The following is a 22,153-nucleotide window of genomic DNA, read 5'->3' on the forward strand; positions in this document are numbered from 1 at the left end:
GAGATGGGGTGGGAGGCAGGCGGTGAAGGATGGTGGATTTTAGAACATACAGCTTGAAAAAGAAAAAAGAAAAACAACAGAGACATTATAGTCTATGTAGAAAATCCCATGAAATCTACCCCCTACAATGACCAGTACTAATAAGTGAGTGGAGTGAGGCTACAGGATATAAGATCAATGCACGAAAACCAATACATTTTTAAATACTAACAATAAACATGTACAAACTAAAATTAAAAACAGAATACAATTTATAATCACACCAGAGGAAATGAAATATTAAGCATAACCTTACCAAAATATGTACAGAATCTACAGGCTAAAAAATTCAAAACACTGATGAAAGAACCTAAAGAAAGATTAATAAATGGAGAAACATGAACTAGGAGACTCACAGGCATCTATCTGGTCCAGAATGATCTACAGCTTTAATTCACTTCCTATCAAAATTCCAGAATATTTATAGATATTGCCAGGCTACTCTGAAACTTTCAGGGAAAGCCACAGGCCCTAGAAGAGCTAAAACTATTTGAAGAAGAATGAAGTAGAAAGTCACTCTATTGGATGTTAAGGCTTACTATATAACTCCAATAATCAAGACAATACATTTGGCAAAGAGACAGACATGTAGATGACTGGACTGCTTCAGAAACCCAGAAGTAAAACCAAAGTGCAATTGGTTTCTGACAAACATGCAAAAGCAATTCAGTGGAAAAAGGAATAGACTTTCAATAAATGGTACTGGACAACAGAACATACACAGACCAAAAAAAAAAAAAAAAACCCTAAACCTCTCACCTTATGTGAAAATTAACCTAGATTTTATGGGAAAACCATGCAAACTTTTTGGCCAATCTAATATGTCACAAACTTAAATATAAAACATTAAATGACAGAGCTGTTTGTAAAAAAAAAAAAAAAAGAAAGAAAATCTTTGGGTTCTATGGCTAGGCAAAGAGTTTTTATAAATTCGATAGCAAAAGCACAAACTATCAAATGGACATGGTAAAAATTTTAAAATGTTGCTCTAATAGAAGATATTTGGTAAAACATGTCCAACAAGGGACTAATATCTAGAATATTTTTAAAACTCTCAAAATTCAGCAATATCCAAAAAAAATTTGATTTAAAAATGGGTAAAAGACAAAACATGGTACACCTGAGACAGAAATGGCAGTCCACTCCAGTATTCTTGCCTGGGAAATCCCATGGACAGAGGAGCCTGGCAGGCTACAGTCCATGGAGTCACAAAGACATGACTTGGCATCTAAACAACAGCAAAAGACATGAACAGACATTTTGCAAAGAAGATAGACAGATGGTAAATAAGCACATAAAAACACATTCAACATCACTAGCCATCATGGCAATACAAAGTCACAATGAGTTATCTGCACACACCTATAAAAACAGCTAAAATAAAATTGTGATGGATAAACTTCCAGAATAAGACAATAACAACCTCTAAAAACCCATTCCTCCATAAGAGGAATAATAATAGTGGCAAAAAATAATCAAAGTTTAATTTTTCAAAACTTTGGAAATTAACCACAGGCTCATAATCTGAATAGCATTCACTCAAAAAAAAAAAAAAAAAAAAAAAAACCAGCTTAATATCAGCAAGAACAGTGAACCTTTGGTGTTTTAACTTGCCCTCATCTCATGCCCCCTCTTCAGCTCCATGGCAGCCTTGAAAAACAGCAGCCTCACAGCCCGGGTAGCTGTGTAGACTGATATCCATAGGAGAGAGCAAACTGGGCTTGCAGCTGTCAAAAGGCTGGTTCCTCAGAGTACCGTCCCTACCTGAACTGCCCGGCAGCTAGTGGGGGGAAAAAAAAAAAACTACTCACAGAAATTATCATAGTTTGTTATAACTCAGAGCTCACTCAGTGGAAAAGCCCTACCATCAGAGCATTTGTCCAAAACAATTGACAGCAATTAATTAATATTATAGCTGCCTGAGAGAGCAACAGTGGATTAAGAAACCACACTGACAAAAAATACTAAAGAAGAAATATCTGAAGAATGAGACGTTCATAGGCAGCACTGAAGATCTGACACCTTCCAGGGGATCTGGAATGCTCCTTGTGTTTGCAGAGCTGTGTGTATGCCCAGGAAACCCTGAGAAGACCCTAGTAGCTCAGGATTGAGGCCCTGCAGAGAGTTATATGCCAAGCGTGCGAGTGTGTGCGTGTGTGTGTCCTACTCTTGTGACCCATGGACAGTAGCCCGCCAGGCTCCTCTGTCCATGGGATTCTCCAGGCAAGAATACTGGAGTGGGTTATCATTTCCTTCGCCAGGGGATCTTCCCTGACCGAAGAATCAACCTCGAGTCTCCTGCATTGCAGGCAGATTCTTTAACGTTAACCACCACAAGCCCTAGGAATACTGGAGTGGGTTGCCATTTTCTCCTCCAGGGGATAGTCAGTTATAAATTGCCAGAGTACAGAGGCATGTATCAACACACAGAGAGCTCCTCGGTAAGAATGAAAGACTTATTGGCTCAAAGCATTTAAAGAAATCTCTGTCCAATAACTCATAGACAAGTAAACTAACATTGTAGTGTCTTCAGCAGCTACACATGACAGAAAATTTTCCTCAGATTTTTGGCATTTACCTCAAACAGCCACTAACACTATATTTTATGCAGTCTGTGGGTCCAGGTCCACAGGACATGGGTTGGGACTGCAAGGCTCCTTTACCTCCAGCTCAAGGAGACGGCAATCCTCCCCTTGTCCCTTAGTGGACCCACCTCCTGGAGGCAGCAGGAAAAGCTGGAGGTACCCCTTCTCCTAAGGGAAATATAAACATCACAAAACCGGTCTAGGGGGGTCATCTCAAGCATTGGCAGGCGGGTTTCTTTTCCACTAGTGCCACCTGGGAATCCCTAAACTAAACAAACAGCAATAACAAACCAAAAATATCCTCTGGGGAGGGGGTGGGAGAACTCAATGTTCAGAGTGGTCACTTTATATTTTCAATGTCTGGTTTTCAACAAAAAATTGTAAGACACATGAAGAAACAGGATGCAGTCAAGAAAAATTGTACCTGAGGGAGGCCAGAAGTTGGATGCACTAGACAAAAACTTTAAAATAGTTCTGTAAATATGCTCAAAGAAAAAAAAAGGAAATTGTCTTAAAACGTTAAAAGAAAATACCTCAGCAAATAGAGAATATAAAGACATAACAATTATTCTTTAGAAAAAAATGGAAAAAACCACAACAATAAAATAGAAATTTAAGATTTAAATAGTACAATAACCGAAATAAGATCTCAAGAGGTGCTCTATAGCAGATTTGCACTAGCAGAAAAAAAAGTCACCAAGCTTTAAGATAGGAAAATTGAGTGTATCCAAGGTGAAGAACAGAAAGAAAATAGAATGAAGAAAAACGAACAGAACCTCAGAGACCTGTGGGACACCATCAGGTAAGAAAAGGAAAGAAGCAGTAGAAAGATTATTTCAAGAAATATAGACCAAAATCTTCCCAAATTTGATGAGCTATTAAATATACACCTAAGAAACTCAAAAAACTCTTGAGGATAAACTCAAAGAGACCAACTGTAAACACACTGTGTCAACTAATGAAAGCCAAAGAGAAATCATAAAAGCAACAAGAGAAAAACGACTCACCGTGTAAAAGGATCCTTAGTAAGATTAATAGCTGACTACCCACAAGAAATCATGAAGACCCTTCAAACAGCAGCAGAATACATTCTTCTCATACACAGAGGAAAACTTCTCCTAGACAGAACAAGCCTCCATACACTGTAAAGGAGCGAGATCATATTATTACTATTCTTAGACAAAAATACAATGAAATTAACAACAAAAATAAAACTGCAAAGATCACAAAAATATGGAAATTTTAAAAAAGACTCCTAAATACCCACTGGATCAAAGACAGAATCACAAGAAAAATTAGAAGACACTATGAGAAAAATGAAAAAAAAAAAAAAAAAATAGATAAAACTTGTGGATGTAGAAAAAGCAGTGTTTACAGAGAAATTTATAACTGTAAATACTTATTTTTAAAAAGAAGGCCTCAAAGTAACAGCTTAACCTTTCATCTTAGAAAACTAGAAAAAAAGATCAAATAATGCAAAGCAAGCAGAAAGAAGGAAATGAGAACAATTAGGCAGAAATAAAATAGAATATAGAATAATAAAGAATATAAATATAATCAAAAGTTGATTCTTTGAAAAGACCAAATTGATAAACCTTGAGACTTCCCTGGTGGTCCAGTGGCTAAGACTGTGTTCCCAATGCAGGGGGTCCAAGTTCAATCCCTGGTCAAGGAATTAGACCCTGCATGTCTCAACTAAAGATTCCTTGCAGCCAAATAAATAAACAAAAATAAATATAAAAAACATTTTTCAAAAAACTGACAAAACTTTAGCTAAACTGACAAAAAAAAAAAAAAAATAGGGAAAGAGAGAAGATTCAAACTGCAAAAATAAGAAATGAAAGAAGAGAAGCACTACCAAACTAAGGATTACAGGAAACACTATAAGATTACCCAAAATCACTGCAGATGGTGAGCGCAGCCATTAAATTAAAAGATGCCTTCTCCTTGGAAGAAAAGCTATGACCAACCTAGACAGCATATTAAAAAGCAGACATTACTTTGCCAACAAAGGTCCGTCTAGTCAAAGCTATGGTTTTTCCAGGAGTCATGTATGGATGTGAGAATTGGACCATAAAGAAACCTGAGTACCGAAAAACTGATGCTTTTGAACTGTGGTGTTGGAGAAGACTCTTCAGAGTCCCTTGGACAGCAAGGAGATCCGACCAGTCCATCCTAAAGGAGATCAGTCCTGGGTGTTCATTGGAAGGACTAATGCTGAAGCGGAAACTACAATCCTTTGGCCACCTGATGAGAAGAAGTGACTCCTTAGAAAAGACCCTGATGCGGGGAAAGACTGAGGGAAGAAGAAGGGGACGACAGAGGATGAGATGGCTGGATGGTGTCGCCAACTCGATGGACATGAGTTTGAGCAAGCTCCAGGAGCTGGGGATGGACAGGGAAGCCTGGCATGCTGCAGTCCATGGGGTCGAAAAGAGTTGGATACAACTGAGAGACTGAATGACAAGAGAGTAACACAAAAAAGCCACAAGTTGAAAATGTAGATAACTACCATACAGCAGACATACTCCTAGAAAGACACAAACTAGCAAAACTGACTCAAGTAAAATAAAAAACTGAACAGATATAACAAATGGATTGAATGAGTAATTTAGAAACTTATCACAAAGAAAAGCAAGGCTCACATGGCTATGCTGTTATTTAAACCGAATACATAAAAACCCATTAATATCAATGCTTCACAAACTCCTAATTCATACTATGAAATCAAACATCCTTATAACAAAACCAAAGACATCACAAAAAAAAAATACGGGCCATTATTACTTATGAATACAGATGCAAAAGTCCTCAACAAAATACTAGCATACTGAATCCAGCAACATATACAAAGGAATATACAGAGTGACCAATAGAGATCTTCCCCCTAGCAACGCAAGATTGATGCCACATCCAAAACTCAATCAATATACTGTTATCACTATAATAAAAGGGGGAAAAATAGGATCAACAGGAAAACAACTTACAAAAGCCAACATCCTTCCATGATACTAGCATTCTAAATAGAACTCAGAGAGCCTCATACACAATAACACAATAATACAATACTGAATGCTTTCTCCTTAGGATAAGGATCAAGAAAAGGATGTCAGCCCTCACTACTTACATTCACTCTACTAGAGGTTCTGGTCATTTAGGGAATGAGAAGAAATAAAAGACATTCAAATTGGAAAGGAAGAAGTAAAACTATCTCTGAATATTCAGAGATGATATGGTCACCCCTGGGGCTTCCCAGCTGGTACACTGATAAAGAATCCACCTGCTAATGTAGGAGATGCAAGAGATGAGGGTTCGATCCCTGTGTCAGGAAGATCCCCTGGAGGAGGAAATGGCAACCCACTCCAGTATTCTTGCCTGGAAAATTCCATGGACAGAAGAATCTGGTGGGCTAGAGTCCATGGGGTCACAAAGAGTCAGACATGACTGAGTCACTGAACACACACACACACACACACACACACACACACACACACACGATCCTAAGAAACACACACATACAATACAATGAATGAGTTCAGCAAAGTTGCAAGACACAATCTCAATATAAAAAATCAACTGTAATTATATACACTAGCAGTGACCAAGAGAAAAATGATTAATTGCATTAATACCATCAAAAAGAATAAGATGCTTAGAAATAAAATTAACCAAAGAAGTGCAAGACTTATTAAAATGAAAACTACAAAACACAGGTGAAAGAAATTAAAGAGCTAAATAAAATGGAGGGGACTTCTCTGGTGGTCCAGCGGTTAAGACTCTGCCCTCCACTGCAGGGGGTGTGGATTAGATCTGTGATCAGGGGAACTAGGATCCCACATGCTGTGCAGCCAAAAATATAAAATAAAATAAAGAACTGCTTTAAATAAGAAAAAAAAAGGAAAGACATCCCATGTTCACAGCTTGGAAAACTTAATACTGTTAAGACAGAAATACTCTCCAATTTTCTACAGAATTAACCGAATTAAAAAAAAAAAAATACCAGAAGGTTGTTTCAGAAAGTAACTAATGTCACTTTTCACATGAAAATGCTAGGGACCAAGAATGATTCAAACTATCCTGAAATAGAACACAAGCTAGAGAATTTGTAACTTCAAAACTTTCTACCAAGCTACAGTAGTTAAGAAAGTTTGGTAGTAGCATAAGCATAACACATAAATCAGTGGAACAGAATCCATACTAAAAAATAAATCCTTACATTTATGTTCAATTGATCTTGAAAATGTAAAGAGAATTCAAGAGAGAATAATCTTTTCAACAAATGGTATTAGTACAACTGAATAGCCACATGTAAAAGAATGAAGCTAGACCCTTTTCTTACATCACATACAAAAATTAACCCAAACTGAACCACAGACCTAAATGTATGAGATAAAACTTTCAGAAGAAAACACAGGAATAAACCTTTACCAAAAAAACCTAAGTGATTTCTCACATGTGATACCAAAAGCATAAGCAACAAAAGTAAATTAACTGAACTTCATCAAAAACTTTAAACATTTATGCTTCAAATGACCCAATCAAGAAAATTAAAAAAGTCCACAGACTGGGAGAAAATATTCGTAAGTCACATATCTGATAAGGAAACTATACGTAGGATTTATAAAGAACCTTTACAACTCAACAATAAAAAGACAAATCCAACTAAAACGCAAGCAAGCAATTTGAATACACATTTCTTCAAAGAAGATACATAAACGGCCAATAAGCACAGGAAAAGATAGTCAACATGATCAGTCATTAGGGAAATGCAAGATCAAAACCAAATCAATGAAATACCAATTTCTACTCATTAAAGTAGGGCTTCCCAGATGGTACACTGATAAAGAATCCACCTGCCAGTGTATGAGATGCAAGAGATGAGGGTTTGAGCCCCAAGTTGGGAAGATCCCCTGGAGGAGGAAATGGCAACCCACTCCAGTATTCTTGCCTGGAAAATTCCATGGACAGAAGAACCTGGTGGGTTAGAATCCATGGGGTTGGAAAGAGTCAAACATGACTGAGCACACTAAAGTCAAAAGAAGGCAATGACAAGTACTGACAAGCACGGGGAAAAATTAGAAGCCTCATTCCGTGAACTGACAAAACATGGTCCACTGGAGAAGGGAATGGCAAACCACTTCAGTATGCTTGCCTTGAGAACCCCATAAACAGTATGAAAAGGCAAAAACACAGGACACTGAAAGATAAACTCCCCAGGTTGGTAGATGCACAATATGCTATTGGAGAAATAGCTCGAGAAAGAATGAAGGGGCTGAACCAAAGTGAAAACCCAATGGAAGTAAAACCCAATGCTATAAAGAACCATATTGCATAGGAAGCTGGAATGTCAGGTCCATGAATCAAGGTAAATTGGAAGTGCTTAAACAGGAGACGGCAAGAGTGAACATGGACATTTCAGGAATCAGTGACCTAAAATGGACCGGAATGGGCAAATTTAATTAAGATGACCATTATATCTACTACTGTGGGCATGAATCCCTTAGAAGAAATAAAGTAACCCTCATAGTCAACAGAAGAGTCTGAAATGCAGTACTTGGCTACAATCTCAAAAACAAAAGAATGATCTCTGTTTGTTTCCAAGGCAAACCATTCAATATCACAGTAATTCAAGTCTATGCCCCAACCACTAATGCTGAACAACATGAAGCTGAACAGTCCAATGAAGACCTACAAGACGTCTAGAACTAACTGGAAAAAAAGATGTGCTTTTCATGATAGGGGACTGGAATGCAAAAGTAGGAAGTCAAGAGATACTTGGAGTTAACAGGCAAGTTTGGCCTAGGAGTACAAAATGAAGGAACACAAAGGTTGACAGTGTTTTCCAAGGAAACACACTGGTCATAGCAAACACCCTCTTCCAACAACACAAGAGATGACTCTACACATAAATATCACCAGATGGTCAATACCGAAATCAGACTGATTATATTCTTTGCAGCCGAAGATGGAGAACCCCTACACAGTCATCAAAAAAAGACCAAGAGCTGACTGTGGCTCAGATGATGAACTCACTGCCAAATTCAGACTTAAACTGAAGAAACTAGGGAAGACCACTAGACTGTCCAGGTATGACCTAAATCAAAACCCATATGACTATACAGTAGAAGTGACAAATAGATTCAAGGTATTAGTTTGAGTAAACTCCAGGAGTTGGTAATGGATAGGGAGGCTTGGCGTGCTGCAGTCCATGGGGTCGCAAAGAGTCAGACAGGACTGAGCAACTGAACTGAACTGAACTGCTTAGATCTGATAGACAGAGAGCCTGAAGAACTATGGGTGGAGGTTCGTGATATTTGTACAAAAGGCAGTGATCAAAACCATCTGCAAGAAAAAGAAAGGCAAAATGGTTGTCTGAGGAGGCTGTACAAGTAGCTGAGAAAAGAAGAGAAGCTAAAGGCAAAGGAGAAAAGGAAAGATAAACCCATCTGAATGCACAGTTCCAAAGAATAGCAAGGAGAGATAAGAAAGCCTTCCTCAGTGATCAATACAAAGAAATAGAGGAAAACAACAGAATGGGAATGACTAAAGATCTCTTCAAGAAGATAAAAAATACCAAGGGAACATTTCATGCAAAGATTAGCATAATAAAGGACAGAAACAGTATGGACCTAAGAGGAGCAGAAGATACTAATTAGAGGTGGCAAGAATACACAGAAAAGCTATATAAAAAAGATCTTAATGACCCAGATAACCACGATGGTGGTTATCGTGACATCATGGAGTACAAAGTCAGGTGGGCCTTAGGAAGCATCACTATGAACAAAGCTAGTGGAGGTGGTGGAATTCCAGCTGAGCAGGAACTTAACATAGAAGTTAAATAAGCAGGGTGACAATATACAGCCTTGACATACTCCTTTCCCAATTAAGAACCAGTCCGTTGTTCCATGTCCGGTTCTGACAGTTGCTTCTTGACCTGCAAACAGATTTCTCAAGAGACAGGTCAGGTAGTCTGGTATTCCCATCTCTTTAAGAATTTTCCACAGTTTGTTGTGATCCACACAGTCCAGATGTTAGTGTAATCAATGAAACAGAAGTAGATGTTTTTCTGGAATCCTCTTGCTTTTTCTATGATCCAACGGATGTTGGCAATTTGATCCCTGGTTCCTCTGCCTTTTCTAAGTCCAGCTTGCACATCTGGAAGTTCTCAGTTCATGTACTGTTGAAGCCTGGCTTGGAGAATTTTGAGTATTATTTTCGTAGTGTGTGAGATGAGTGCAGTTGTGCAGTAGTTTGAACATTCTCTGGCATTGCCTTTCTTTGGGATCGGAGTGAAAACTGACCTTTTCCAGTCTGTGGCCACTGCTGAGTTTTCCAGATTTGCTGGCATATTGAGTGCAGCATTCTCAAGCATCAGCTTTCAAGATTTGAAATGGCTCAGCTGGAATTTCATCACCTCCACTAGCTTTATTCATAGTGATGCTTCCTAAGGCCCACCTGACTTCAGACTCCAGAATGTCTGGCTCTAGGTGAGTGATCACACCATCGTGGTTATTTAAGAGCTTTTTTTATAGTTCTTCTGTGTATTTTTGCCACCTTTTCTTAATGTCTTCTTCCGTTAGGTCCATACCATTCTGTCCTTTATTGTGCCCATCTTTGCATGAAATGTTCCCTTGGTATCTCTAATTTTCTTGAAGAGCCCTCTAGTCTTTCCCATTCTATTGTTTTCCTCTATTTATTTGCATTGATCACTTATCTCTCCTTGCTATTCTTTGAAACTCTGCATTCAGATGGATACATCTTTCCTATTCTCCTTTGCCTTTAGCTTCTTGGTAGGTTTATACCCAAGGTAAATGAAAACTTTCATCTTCACAAAAATTGGTACACAAATGATCATAGGAGCATTATTCCTAACTGCCAAAATGTGTAAATACTGCAATATCCATCAAGTGAATGGATTTAATGTTGTATACCTTCCAATGAAAAAATATTAAATCACAAAGGGGAATGAAGTACTGATACATTCTACAATAATGGATGAACCTTAAAAACAGTAGGCTAAGCGTAAGAAGTTGATCTCAAGAGACCAAGTGTTATTCCATTTATATGAAATTTCTAATGTAGGTAAATCTGTACAGATGAAAGTTTGCTTAGAGGTTGCCAGGGGATGGGAAAGGAGAGAATGTGGAATGACTGCTAACAGCTGTGGAGTTTCTTTTTAGAGTGATGAAAATACTCTATAGTTAAAAATATATACACAGCCCTGTGAATATACTAAAAAAAAAAAAAAAACCCACTAAATTACATACTTTCAAAACACAAATTTATTACCTATGAAATTGATAAAATCACTCATACATTTAAGTGTAGTATCATACAGCCACTCTAGAAAAGTTTGCTGATTTCTTATAAAATTAAACATCCAATTATGATATGAACCAGCAATTACACTCCCGGGCATTTATCTTAGAGAAATAAAACCCTATGTTCCTACAAAAATCCATACACAAGTGTTGACAGCAGCTTTATTCTAATAGCCAGAAACCGGAAACAGACCAGTCATGTTTCAACAGTAAAATGATAAGTAAACTGCAGTACATCCATTCAAAGGACTACTACTCAGCAATAAAAATGAACAAACCACCAATATACACAACTTGGATAAGACTCTTATACTGAGTGGGAAAAAAATAACAAAAACAATGTCCAAAGGTTATAAACTAAATAACTCTTTCCCTGTAACATTTCTGAAATGACAAAAAAATTTAGATTAATGATTGTCAGGAGTTAGGGTGGGAGTTATTGAAAGGGAGTGGATGTGATTAGAAGAGGAATATTTGTGCTGGTGCAACTGTTCAGTATCTTGACTGTGGCAGTTGATACATGAACCTACACATGTCATAAAATTGTACAGAACTAAACACACACACAATACATACACAGACACACATCTAGGGAGATCTGAATAAGGCAGTTGGATTGTATTCAGGTCAATATATTGGTGGTGATACTGTACTACAGTTTTGCACGATGTTACCAATGGGGCAAACTGGATAAAGAATAAATGAGATCTCTGTTATTCTTTACAACTATATGTGCTTCTACAATTATCGCAGTTTTAAAGACGGACTGCCTACAGGGTCAGGACTAAGTGGAGAAAAGACAAGGACAATGATTTCTAGTTTTCATGAGAAATTTTTTCATGCTACTTTATCTTATCTATGTATGCCTGATTTAAAAGAAAATATTTTTGCTCTACACAAGGGATGTATGTGAAGTACCTGTCATATGAAAAGTCTTCAATGAATGTTAGTTCTCCTTTCCTTCCATGTTAAGGATAAGAAAACCTCCAGACCAAGAGATCAGGACTAAGCGGTGTAATTCTAAGCAGAACTACTAGTAAGTCATTCAATGGCACTACCAAGGGCTAAAACCGGAACCATAAGGTACACCCACCAAGACAACTATGAGAGAATCTCTCGCCATCACTGAACAACTTTAAAACTAAGCCCTCTTCCTATTCCTTGTTCAACAAGTTGAGTCAAGCAATCCCAGGGAAACTTAAAGGCAAAACAGCAGAGGATTCACAACAGTATCTAAAAGATACTTTCATTGTGGTGTTTTATTAATTGCTTTCATTATCACTAACAGTAATTGAACACTTATATGCTCAGTGTGGGGCCACCCAAGATGGACGGGTCATGGTGGAGAGGTCTGACAGAATGTAGTCCACTGGAGAAGGGAACGGCAAACCACTTCAGTATTCTTGCCTTGAGAATGAACAGTATGAAAAGGCAAAAAGATAGGACACTGAAAGATGAACTATGAGACGGTTGGACAGCATCACCGACTCAATCGACATGTTTCCCTTCACAGGGAGAACACCCCAAATTGGAGCCAAAGCTCTCCAGGCTGGACAAGGTAAAAAGGCCCAGGCAGGGACTCTGATGTCAGGCTGTTCTGGGGAAATAGCTATTTGAGCACTTAATTTACAAAGGAGAGTAGTGTCTATTAGAAAGTCAATCAACTTGTTCCCCACTGTCAAAGTTACCGGAGGCTACTGTAGGGGAAATTAGAATTGGACGTCTCAAGTTCAGGGGAGCCCCTGGGCCTGTTTATTATCAGAGTGTTCCTCTCCTTTTGATTGCCAGTGACCCATTCAGGGGCCATTGCTCTTCTGATCTTAACATATCTAATATATGCCCCAAAGATCTTTCCTTTGAGACAGATTAAATATTTCCCATTTTTACAAGCTTTATAGCACCAAAACACAAAACACACACACAAATTCCAACAAAAATGGTATGAACAGATTCTAGCATCGATGCATACAGATGAATCAATTCCCAAATCAGGTAAATAAATTTAACCTACAAAGCAAATGACCTACAAGAACTAGCTCCCCAATGAACCAGTTCCAACTGAACCGATTCCCAAATCAGATATTTACCCAGACGATCGCAGGCAAGCACCTCAAAATAACCATTTTCTCGGGGTCTGGATGCCAGGTTCTTTAATAGATCAGAGATAGGCAGAGGTGAGGAAGAAAAGTAAAAAGGCCATTAATCTTGCACACATCTCCTAGATGTGTTAATTTCTTCTCCCCTGCCATCTACAGGTGGACAGGGTTCTGAACAAAGGCACTTTAGTTAACAGTCAGGTAGAGGGACAGGATTCTCTGAGGCAAAGTATTAAGTATGTTTATAATAACAAAAGCAACAAAAAGCAAGTCACAGAAACAATTCCAACATGGAATAAGAACTGGCTTCTCTGCAACTGGGGCAGGAGACGCAGTTGGGACGAAGGTCTCCCAGACCCCCGACACCGCTGTCATGGTTCGACCAGGCAGAAACCCTGAACACCAGCGAGGCTCGTGCCATACCGTTGCTCCAAGGCAGGGACCCTCGCTCTCCAGGAAGGCGGCCAGACGCAGGCGGCAGCCCAGAGCCGGCCACACGCGTCCCGCCGGTCCCTCCAACACGCGGAGACCAGGGAGACGGCGCCCACGAGCCCACAGCCTACCTTGGGGCCTCGAGACCGGCCTCCACCAGGCATCTCCGGGCGCTCCCCTCCCCAAAGCTGCACCGCCCTCTGAAGGCACCGGAAGGCCGTGAGTCGCAGAACCAACTCGGCGCGCCGGGCCGCACCGCGTGCTGCGATTGGCGGACGCTCGGGTCGGGGGCGGGGCTTCCTCGGACGCACCGCCCTACCGGCGCTCCGGGCGGTACCGAGCGTTGCGATTGGCAGATGCTCCGCCTGGAGGCGGGACTTCTCCGGACGCACCGCCCCCCAGCACCTCCCGGCGCGCCGCCTTGCCCTGCACTTGCGTGTAGTTGATGCTCGTGCGGGGGCGTGGTTTTCCTGCTACTCGCGCCCCCTGGCGCTGAGCTGAAGCTTGGCGTCTGGGAACCCGCGCGGGCAACAGCGCCCGGGACGGATTTTCTGCGCTGCTGCCCCAACCTGTGGCTGGGCCCGGATCAACGGAGCACGCGCAGCGTCGCCGTCGGCTCCTGGCCAGGGAGCTGCTGAAAAGGCCGCCAGGGGGTTTCCAAATAAAGCTCGTCTGTTGTTTGCTTTGTCAGGCAAGGCCTGACGTTAATAAAAATGAATGATAACCCCAAGTGGGCTATGAATTCAGCAAGCGGTGCTTAGGGAATGTTGTAGCCGTGGGTAGCCCGAGAGAGGGGTCTTATTGCCTCATCTGCCGAGGGGGGTCGGGGGCTGGGGCTCAGTATCCCGAGCATTTTCAAGTTTAGAGACGCCAGAATCCCCGGGGACCTGCTACAGCCCGTGACTGGGGCTCGGACTCGGAAGGTCCGGACTGGGGTCGGAGAACTTGTATTTCTGACAGGTTCTCAGGTGACGTTGCTGCCATCCTGCATCACTTTTTTTTTTTCCCCCCGCATCACTTTGAGAACTGCAGGCAGAACCCTTCCTTAGACCCTGCACGTGAGTTTGCTTAAGTGTTCCAGCACTTGGAGGAAGATTTTAAAGGAAATATGATGGGAAGGGGGTGTCGGGGCTGAGGACAGACAGAATTAGGTTACAAACTCACTAGGCAGGCTGTTGTCTAAATAAAGGTGTCTATTGTAGAAAAAACGATAATAGTGATTTGAAAAGCGTCAGCCTGGGAAGGAGGAAAGGATTCCGATTTGTACCCTCACAACTTGGCAGAAGTGGAGTTTGGTTTTCTGCTCTAAAAGCACTTTCTTGTGCCTCTATAAGAACTCCAATATTTTGCACTTGATCCATTTTCTGTCTTTCCTGCCTAGTTCCTATTCTTTCAACATATTGCATTTCAGTTTCACTCACTAAAGCACAAATGCTTTGTGTAAAGAGGCCCACACTGCGATCTTTGAAAAAGAAAGAAAGAAACATATTAGCTCTAGATACACATGTCTATTGGTACTTCCTTGGTGGCTCAGCAGAAAAAAATCCTCCTGCAATGCAGGAGAGCCAAGAGACACAGTTTTGATCCCTGGGTTGGGAAGATCACATGGAGTAGGAAATATTAACCGACTCCAGAATTCATGCCTGGAAAATTCTATGGACAGAGCAACCTGGTAGGCTACAGTCCATGAGGTCGCAAATAGCACACATACACAGACACCCAGATATTGCTAACACTATTATTGTCAACACTTAGCATAAGATAAACTGGACTTTAAATGTAGATAGTTTAGGATTTAGAATATTGGTCCTCTGACTGGGACACCACACAAATGGTTGCCTCAGTTAGGCCGAATGACACAGCTCAGTCATCTCACTGTCGTTCTTGGCTCTCAACTTTATAGTTGCAACCAGACTGCTTCCTGTTGCTTGAACTAAAGTCCCATTGCACTAACTTCTGGTCATTGTCACTTGAATGTTTGAGAGACTCTTGAACCTAAATTCTTCTCTTCCCAAAATAGCTTCCTTTTCAGAAATCTCCATCTCAGTGGTGGCACTGACATCCAGCCAGTAGCTCATGTTGAAGCTGTCACCCATACCAGCCTCTGACAGCTAAAGGATCGTTGCCTCGATTCACCTCTATGTTTGTTTCAGAAGCATCTGGTATTTGACAGATACTTTGCAGCTGTGCTTTCAAAGGTATGTAGTGAGCAACTGCCCCAAACTGGCTCTGACTTGACCACAGGAATGCACCTCTGCAGATGAGACTTGGAGGTGTCCAGAAGTAACCATTGCTTCATTACCATGTTAAGATCTCTGTTCAAGGACAGGGGTGGAGACTTGTACTCTGCTAGGCACAGTTCATGCTGCGTGCAAGCCCTGGCTGCTCCACAGCCACCCCCACTCCCAACCTGGCTGCCCTCAGAAATCTCCATTCCCTTCCTGGTTGGTGGTTTAGTCACTAAGTCGTGTCTGACTCTTGCAACCCCATGGACAGTAGCTTGCCAGGCTTCTCTGCCCATGGGATTCTCCAGGCAAGAATACTGGAGTGGGTTGCCGTTTCCTTCTCCAGGGGATCATCCCGACCCAGGAATCGAACCTGGGTCTCCTGCATTGCAGGCAGATTCTTTACCAAGTGAGCTATGAGGGAAGCCTTTCCTAGAACCCCACTAACAAGCCTGCCTCCTACCGCTTAAACTTCAGTTCAGTTCAGTCGCTCAGTTGTGTCCGACTCTTTACGACCCCTTGGACTGCAGCACACCAGGCCTCCCTGTCCATCACCAACTCCCAGAGTTTACTCAGACTCATGTCCATTGAGTCAGTGATGCCATCCAACCATCTCATCCTCTGTCATCCCTTTATCCTTCTGCCTTCAATCTTTCCTAGCATCAGAGTCTTTTCAAATAGTCAGTTCTTCACATCAGGTGGCCAAAGTATTGGAGTTTCAGCTTCAGCATCAGTCCTTCCAGTGAATATTCAGGACTGATTTCCTTCAGAATGGACTGGTTGGATCTCCTCGCTCTTCAAGGGACTCTCAAGAGTCTTGTCCAACACCACAGTTCAAAAGCATCAATTCTTTGGTGCTCAGCCTTCTTTACAATCCAACTCTCACATTCATACATGACTACTGGAAAAACCATAGCTTTAACTATATGGTTAAAGTTATAACCATATAACTTATGCTGTCTAGGTTTGTCATAGCTTTTCCAGGAGCAAGCATCTTTTAATTTCATGGCTAAAGTCACCATCTGCAGTGATTTTGGATCCTAATAAAATAAAATTCAACTGTTACTTTTCCCCATATGTTTGCCATGGAGTGATGGGACTGGGTATCGTGATGTTCATTTTTTGAATATTGAGTTTCAAGCCAGCTTTTCCGTCTCCTCTTTTCACCTTCATCAAGAGGCTCTTTAGTTCCTCTTCACTTTCTGCCATTAGAGTGGTATCATCTGCATATTTGAGGTGTTGATATTTCTCCTGGCGATCTTGTTTCCAGCGTGTGATTCACCCAGTCTAGCATTTTGCATGATGTACTCTGCATAGAAGTTAAATAAGCAGGGTGACAATATATAGCCTTATCGAAATCCTTTTCCAACTTTGAACCAGTCTGTTGTTCCATGTCTGATTCTGTTGCTTCTTGACCTGCATACAGGTTTCTGAGGAGACAGGTCAGGTGGTCTGTTATTCCCATCTTTTTAAGAATTTTCCACAGTTTGCTGTGATTCACACAAAGACTTTAGCATAGTCAATGAAGCAGAAGTAGATGTTTTTCTGGAATTACCTTGCTTTATCTGTGATCCAGTGGGTGTTAGCAATTTGATCTCTGCTTTCCCTGCCTTTTCTAAATCCAGCTTGAACATCTGGAAGTTCTCAGTTCATATATTGTTGAAGCCTAGTTTGAAGGATTTTGAGCATTACTTTGCTAGCATGTGAAATGAGTGGAACTGTATGGTAATTTGAACATTCTTTGGCATTGCCCTTCTTTGGGGTTGGAATGAAAACTCACCTTTTCCAGTCCTGGGGCCACTGCTGAGTTTTCCAAATTTGCTGGCATATTGAGTGTCACACTTTCACAGCAATATCTTTTAGGATTTGAAATAATTCAGCTGGAATTCCATCACCTCCACCAGTTTTATTCATGGTAATGCTTCCTAAGGCCCACTTGACTTTGCATTCTGGGATGTCTGGCTCTAGATGAGTGACAACACCATTGTGGTTATCCTGGTCATTAAGACTTTTTTGGTATAGTTTTGTGTATTCTTGCTATCTCTTCTTAATCTCTTCTGCTTCTGTTAAGTCCTTATCATTTCTGTTGTCATGCCCATTCTTGCATGAAATATTCCCTTGATATCTCTGATTTTCTTGAAGAGATCTCTAGTCTTTTACGTTCTATTGTTTTCCTCTTTTTCTTTGCGTTGTTCACTTAGGAAAGCTTTCTTATCTCTCCTTGCCATTTCCTGGATCTCTGCATTCAGTTGGGTGTATCTTTCCATTTCTCCCTTGCATTTTGCTTCTCTTCTTTTCTCAGCTATTTGCAAAGTCTCCTCAGACAACCACTTTGCCTTCTTGCATTTCTTTTTCTTGGGAGTGGTTTTGATCACCACCTCCTGTACAGTGTTACAAACCTCCGTCCATAGTTCTATAGGCACTCTGTCTGCCAGGTCTAATATCTTGAATCTATTCATCACCTCCACTGTATAATCATAAGAGGTTGATTTAGGTCATATCTGAATGGTCTAGTGATTTTCCCTACTTTCTTCAATTTAAGCCTGAATGTTGCAATTTCCCTGATACCTCAGTTGGTAAAGAATCTGCCTGCAATGCTGGAGCCCCTGGTTCAATTCCTGGGTCAGGATGATCCACTGCTGGAGGGATAGGCTACCAACTCCAGTATTCTTGGGCTTCCCTTGTGGCTTAGCTGGTAAAGAATCCACCTTCAATGCAGGAGACCTGGGTTTGATCCATGGGTTGGGAATATCCCCTGGAGATGGGAAAAGCTACCAACTCCAGTATTCTGGCCTGGAGAATTCCATGGACTGTATAGTCCATGGGGTCGCAAAGAGTCAGACATGACTGAGCGACTTTCATTTCATTTGTTGCAATAAGGAGCTCATGATCTGAGCCACAGTCAACTCCAGGTCTTGTTTTTGCTGACTGAATAGAGGTTCTCCATCTTCAACTAGAAAGAATATAATCAATCTGATTTCAGTATTGCCCATCTCATGATGTCCATGTGTAGAGTCATCACTTGTGTTGTTGGACGAGGGTATTCGCTATGACCAGGGCGTTCTCTTGACAAAACTCTGTTAGCCTTTACCCTCCTTCATTTTGGACTCCAAGGCCAAACTTGCCTGTTACTCCAAGTATCTCTTGACTTCCTACTTTTTCATTGCAATCCTCTATGATGAAAAGGACACATTTTTTTGGTGTTAGTTCTAGAAGGTGTTGTAGGTCTCGGAGTGAACTGCGGATGAGCTTGGTTCATTTCCAAGGCAAACCATTCAACATCACAGTAATCCAAGTCTATGCCCCATCCACTAATACCAAAGAAGCTGAAGTTGACCAGTTCTATGAAGACCTGCAAGACCTGCTGGGGATCAGTAACAGAACCTGAGAACTATTGTAAGCACGTTTGGCTCTCCTGTCAAAGCCCTGTCTGTCCTGTGTTAAGTCTCTCCACCCTCCCTACTCTTACATGGATATATTTCAGGTCCCTGATTTATTTTGCCCAGTCTACTCAGTGGCTTCATAAGCAGTATCCCCTGGTCCACTCTTGCCCTCATCCATGCACATATAAGTACACACAATTCATTCTCCACACAGATACCCAGGGATGTGTGTGCTCTTCACGGGAGCCTTACCTGCAGTTATTGAATGTGCATGGGGCTTCAGAGTCTTTGCATTTGCTTCTTCATTTCCTGAAAGGCTCTGGTCTCTGCCAAGCCAGTTTATATACAGCTCCTGAAAATTGCTGAAGCTGGGAGATCCACACATGGAGGTTCACTATAATATTCCTTGATATATTTGAAAATAATTTTTTAAAATTTTCAATTGAGATTTAAAAAAACAAGACAAAGTGAACTTGAACCTGTTCTGTTTCCTTGAACTCCTAGGAGGCTGAACCTCCCTGTTCTTCATTTTCACAAACGCTATGCTCCTTTGATGATGTTACAATACTCATAACCTAAATAATTATCATCTGGCTCCACCTATGCAAAGCAGTACCATTTCTGTCTTCTTGACCTTTATATCCTTAGCACTTCACAGTTTCTTCCACATATAAAGCACTCAAGTAAATACTAGATAGGAATGAATAAATGAACTAATAATTAGTAAGTAAACTTGCCTGAAGGTGCAGAGCTAGTAATGTTTAGAATTAGACTCGAGTGTGACACCTCGGTCTATGTTCTCTACATTATGCCATTCATAACACAGTGTAATTATGAAGAATTTACAATTGAACCAACAGGCATTAACCCTGATACCCAAACTGCCCTGGACTCTAATCCTTTTCCTGAGCCTTAACTAACCCTGAACCTAAACATCGCTGATATTCACCCTCACTCTAATGCTGACCCTAACACATACCTTGGATCTCACCCTGACTCACACTTAGCATAACCCTGAACTGATCACAGTTCTCACTCTTTAGCCATAGCTTAACACGGACCCTGAATCTGACACTGAAACTTAACCCGAACTTGACCTGTGATCCTGACCCTCCTGAGACAGTAACTGCAGCCATCAGTACGCTGCCTAACACCCAACACTGACCATGATGACCCAGACCCTCAAGTGACCCTATCCTCACTCCAGCACTGACCCACACCTGAACTGGACCCTCATGTCACCCAGCCCTAACCCTGAACCTAACCCTTGGCCTTATGTAATCCTAATGTTCAGGAGTACGTTAGGCTGTATTTTGTCACCCTCTTATTTAACTTACATGCAAAGTACATCATGCGAAATGCTGGGTTGGATGAAGCACAAGCTGGAATCAAGACTTCTGGGAGAAATATCAACAACTTCAGATACGCAGATGACACACTTATGGCAGAAAGCGAAGAACAACTAAAGGGCCTTTTGATGAAAGTGAAAGAAGGTGAAAAAGTTAGCTTAAAACTCAACATTCAGAAAACTAAGATCATGGCATCTGGTCTCATCACTTCATGGCAAATAGATGGGGAAACAATGGAAATAGTGGCAGACTTTATTTTTTTTTTTGGCTCCAAAATCACTGCATGTGGTAACTGCATCCATGAAATTAAAAGATGCTTGCTCCTTGGAAGGAAAGTTATAACCAACCTAGACAGCATATTAAAAAGCAGAGACATTACTTTTCCAACAAAGGTCTGTCTAGTCAAAGCTATGGTTTTTCCAGTAGTTGTGTATGGATGTGAGAGTTGGATGATAAAGAAAGCTGAGCACCGAAGAACTGATGCTTTTGAACTGGTGTTGGAGAAGATTCTTGAGAGTCCCTTGGAGAGCAAGGAGATCCAACCAGTCCATCCTAAAGGAGATCAGTCTTCAATATTCACTGGAAGGACTGATGCTGAAGCTGAAGCTCCAATACTTTGGCCACCTGATGCGAAGAGCTGACTCACTGGAAAAGACCCTGATGCTGGGAAAGATTGAAGGCAGGAGGAAAAGGGGACGATAAAGGATGAGGTGGTTGGAAGGCATCACTGACTCAATGGACATGAGTTTGAGGAGGCTCCGGGAGTTGGTGATGGACAGGGAACCCTGGTGTGCTGCAGTCCATGGGGTCGCAGAGTCAGACTTGACTGAGGGACTGAACTGAACTGAACTGAATGTTCATACATGCTAATCCTTTCTCTCGGCTGTACCTTGAAGCTAACCTAAGCCTGTATGAGACTTGACCATGAGTCTGACCCTAAATGTTCCTGACCTTGACCTTATGCTGGCTTGAATAGTAGTCCCCAAAACAGGTATCTAAGTTCTAATACCAGTTCCTGTGAATGTAACCTTACTTGGAAATAGGGCCTTTGCAGAATTAAGGACCTCAAGATGAGATATGCTGAATGCCGTTGCATTGTGGGTGGAGCATGTACTAGTTTGTTCAGTGATATATGTTAAAACATGGAAAAGGAGAAAGCACGGGTATGGAGGAAGTACACATGAAGACAGAGGCAGAGACTGGAGTGATGCCATCACAAGCCCAGGAGCTGCAGGGGGACCAGAAACTGCAAGAGACCAAGGAGGCGCCTCCCCTGGAGCATTTGGAGAGGGTATGGCCCCACCCACACCTAGATTTCAGACTTCTGACATCTGTGAGAGAATATACTTCTTTTGGTTTAAGCTAACTAGTTTATGTCAATTTGTTACACAGACCTAAGATACACCCTCATCCGCCATAAGTGAATCTAACATTTACCATGACTGAGCCTTCTCCCTTGTTGTTGTGGTTCAGTTGGTCAGTTGTGTCCTACTCTGCCACCCCACGGACTGCAGCATGCCAGGCTTCCCTGTCCTCTACTATCTCTTGGAGTTTGCTCAAACTCATGTCCATTGAGTCAATGATGCCATCACCCTTATACCCACCCCTGACATGAAACTGACCTCAATCCTCATACAGACCAGAACTTGACCTTTACCCTGACCCTATGACCTTCACACTCACTTTGGGTTAGATCTTGACCATCTTCCTAACCCTGATAATC

The 22,153-nt window shown here is 41.3% G+C and overlaps 1 protein-coding gene across 5 annotated transcripts in view; it reads right to left on the minus strand.

Moving 5' to 3' along the window:
* SPIDR (scaffold protein involved in DNA repair) overlaps positions 1–13,722 on the minus strand; it is a 258,391-nt gene extending 244,669 nt beyond the window's left edge. For 3 of the 5 annotated variants that reach the window (XM_061123278.1, XM_061123277.1, XM_061123281.1), the window contains exon 1: positions 13,605–13,716. In XM_061123278.1, coding sequence (XP_060979261.1) covers positions 13,605–13,637 — 33 coding nt within the window. In that variant the 5' untranslated portion in view covers positions 13,638–13,716. Of the gene's footprint in view, positions 1–3,631; positions 3,767–13,604 lie in introns of all 5 variants that reach the window. The other 2 variants (XM_061123280.1, XM_061123279.1) reach the window with 2 other exon arrangements.
* Positions 13,723–22,153: the final 8,431 nt, after the last annotated feature.

This window comes from Dama dama, chromosome 21 (assembly GCF_033118175.1).
Source record: "Dama dama isolate Ldn47 chromosome 21, ASM3311817v1, whole genome shotgun sequence".
Classification (NCBI taxonomy): Eukaryota; Metazoa; Chordata; class Mammalia; order Artiodactyla; family Cervidae; genus Dama; species Dama dama.